The sequence below is a fragment of the Ammodytes marinus genome (assembly GCF_949987685.1).
Source record: "Ammodytes marinus genome assembly, chromosome: 1".
In the NCBI taxonomy this organism is placed as follows: domain Eukaryota; kingdom Metazoa; phylum Chordata; class Actinopteri; order Uranoscopiformes; family Ammodytidae; genus Ammodytes; species Ammodytes marinus.
The window spans coordinates 39289681-39291145 of record NC_137230.1 but is presented as its reverse complement, the minus strand read 5'-3'; the positions used below and the strand labels follow the sequence as shown (position 1 = coordinate 39291145).

Sequence of the window (1465 nt, the reverse complement as noted above, 5' to 3'; positions counted from 1 at the left end):
GTCTCTCCCCCTGCCTGCCTGTCTGTCTGTCTGCCTGTCTGCCTGTCTGCCTGTCTGTCTGTCTGTCTCTCCCCCCTGTCTCTCCCCCTGTCTCTCCCCCTGTCTGTCTGTCTCTCCCCCTGTCTGTCTGTCTGTCTGTCTGTCTGTCTGTCTGTCTGTCTGTCTGTCTGTCTGTCTGTCTGTCTGTCTGTCTGTCTGCCTGCCTGTCCCCCTGTCCTCCTGTCTGTCTCTCCCCTGTCTGTCTGTCTCTCCCCCTGTCTGTCTGTCTCTCCCCCTGTCTGTCTGTCTGTCTGTCTGTCTGTCTGTCTGTCTGTCTGTCTGTCAGGCTGGTGAGTGACAGCGTCAAAGATCAGCTTCTCGTCACGATCCAGAAAACCTTCAACTACAGCCGTAACCAGGCAACGCAGATCTACCTCATGGTGATGGAATGCATGAAGAAGAAATCTCTGGTAGGTCTGTGTGTGTGTGTGTGTGTGTGTGTTAGAGCCATTTTTGGGTTAATGTTCTATTTGATTAATGGTTAATATGCAAGATTAATTCAGTATGGTTATTTGAGTTATTTGTTTGTTTACATTTAGAAAATGAACTCTTTGCTTTTGACCTGCTGGGGCTGCGTAGTTGGCTTGATGTGCTCACCTGTGTGTGTTTAGGAGAGAAGCCAGAAGGTGATTAGAGGAACGGGAAGCGGCACAGTTTTTTGACCGCTCAGTGACGGCTCTTTGGGTTTGATTTATTGGAAAAGGCTTCTTGATCTCTCATGTTTTCTTTTGATTTTGTAAAATAGATATTGTAAAGCTGACAGACGGTCTCAAGCCTTTATGTTTGGAACCCAAGGGGCGAGTGTGTAACGAAACAATCCCGATCCAGCGTGATTATTATAATAAACAGCAAAACAAGTCACGACAGTGTGTGTGTGTCTTTCCCTGTGTGTGTGTGTCAGACTTTCATGTACATTTAGTTTAAATGTGCTTGTTGCTCTATGGAGGCATTGGGTGGAGGGGAACAGTCTGATATAAAGTGAGGTCAGGACTCACTCACTCTCTCTCTCTCTCCCTCTCTCTCTCTCTCTCCCTCTCTCTCTCACTCTCTCTCTCTCTCTCTCTCTCTCTCCCTCTCTCTCTCTCTCTCTCACTCACACACTCACACACTCTCACACTCTCTCTCTGTCTCTCTCTCTCTCTCACTCACACACTCTCACACTCTCTCTCTGTCTCTCTCTCTCTCTCTCACTCTCTCTCTCTCTCTCTCCCTCTCTCTCTCTCTCTCTCACTCACTCACACACTCTCACACTCTCTCTCACACACACACACAGACACACACACACACACACACACACACACACACACACACACACACACACACACACACACACACACACACACACACGTTCACTCGTAGTTTAGATGTGCTTGTTATTGGGTGGAGGGGAACAGTCCGATATACAGATTGAAGGGGAGGTTTACAG

The 1465-nt window shown here is 48.1% G+C and overlaps 1 protein-coding gene across 1 annotated transcript in view; it reads left to right on the top strand.

The window, feature by feature from the left end:
• The window catches only part of LOC307251989 (transient receptor potential cation channel subfamily M member 1-like), a gene marked incomplete at both ends in the record, with an annotated part of 53975 nt that overhangs the window by 1899 nt on the left and 50611 nt on the right, over positions 1-1465 (top strand). The window contains one exon of the mRNA XM_080029499.1: positions 326-449. Within this exon, the coding sequence (XP_079885625.1) occupies positions 326-449 (124 nt within the window). The remainder of the gene's footprint in view (positions 1-325; positions 450-1465) is intronic.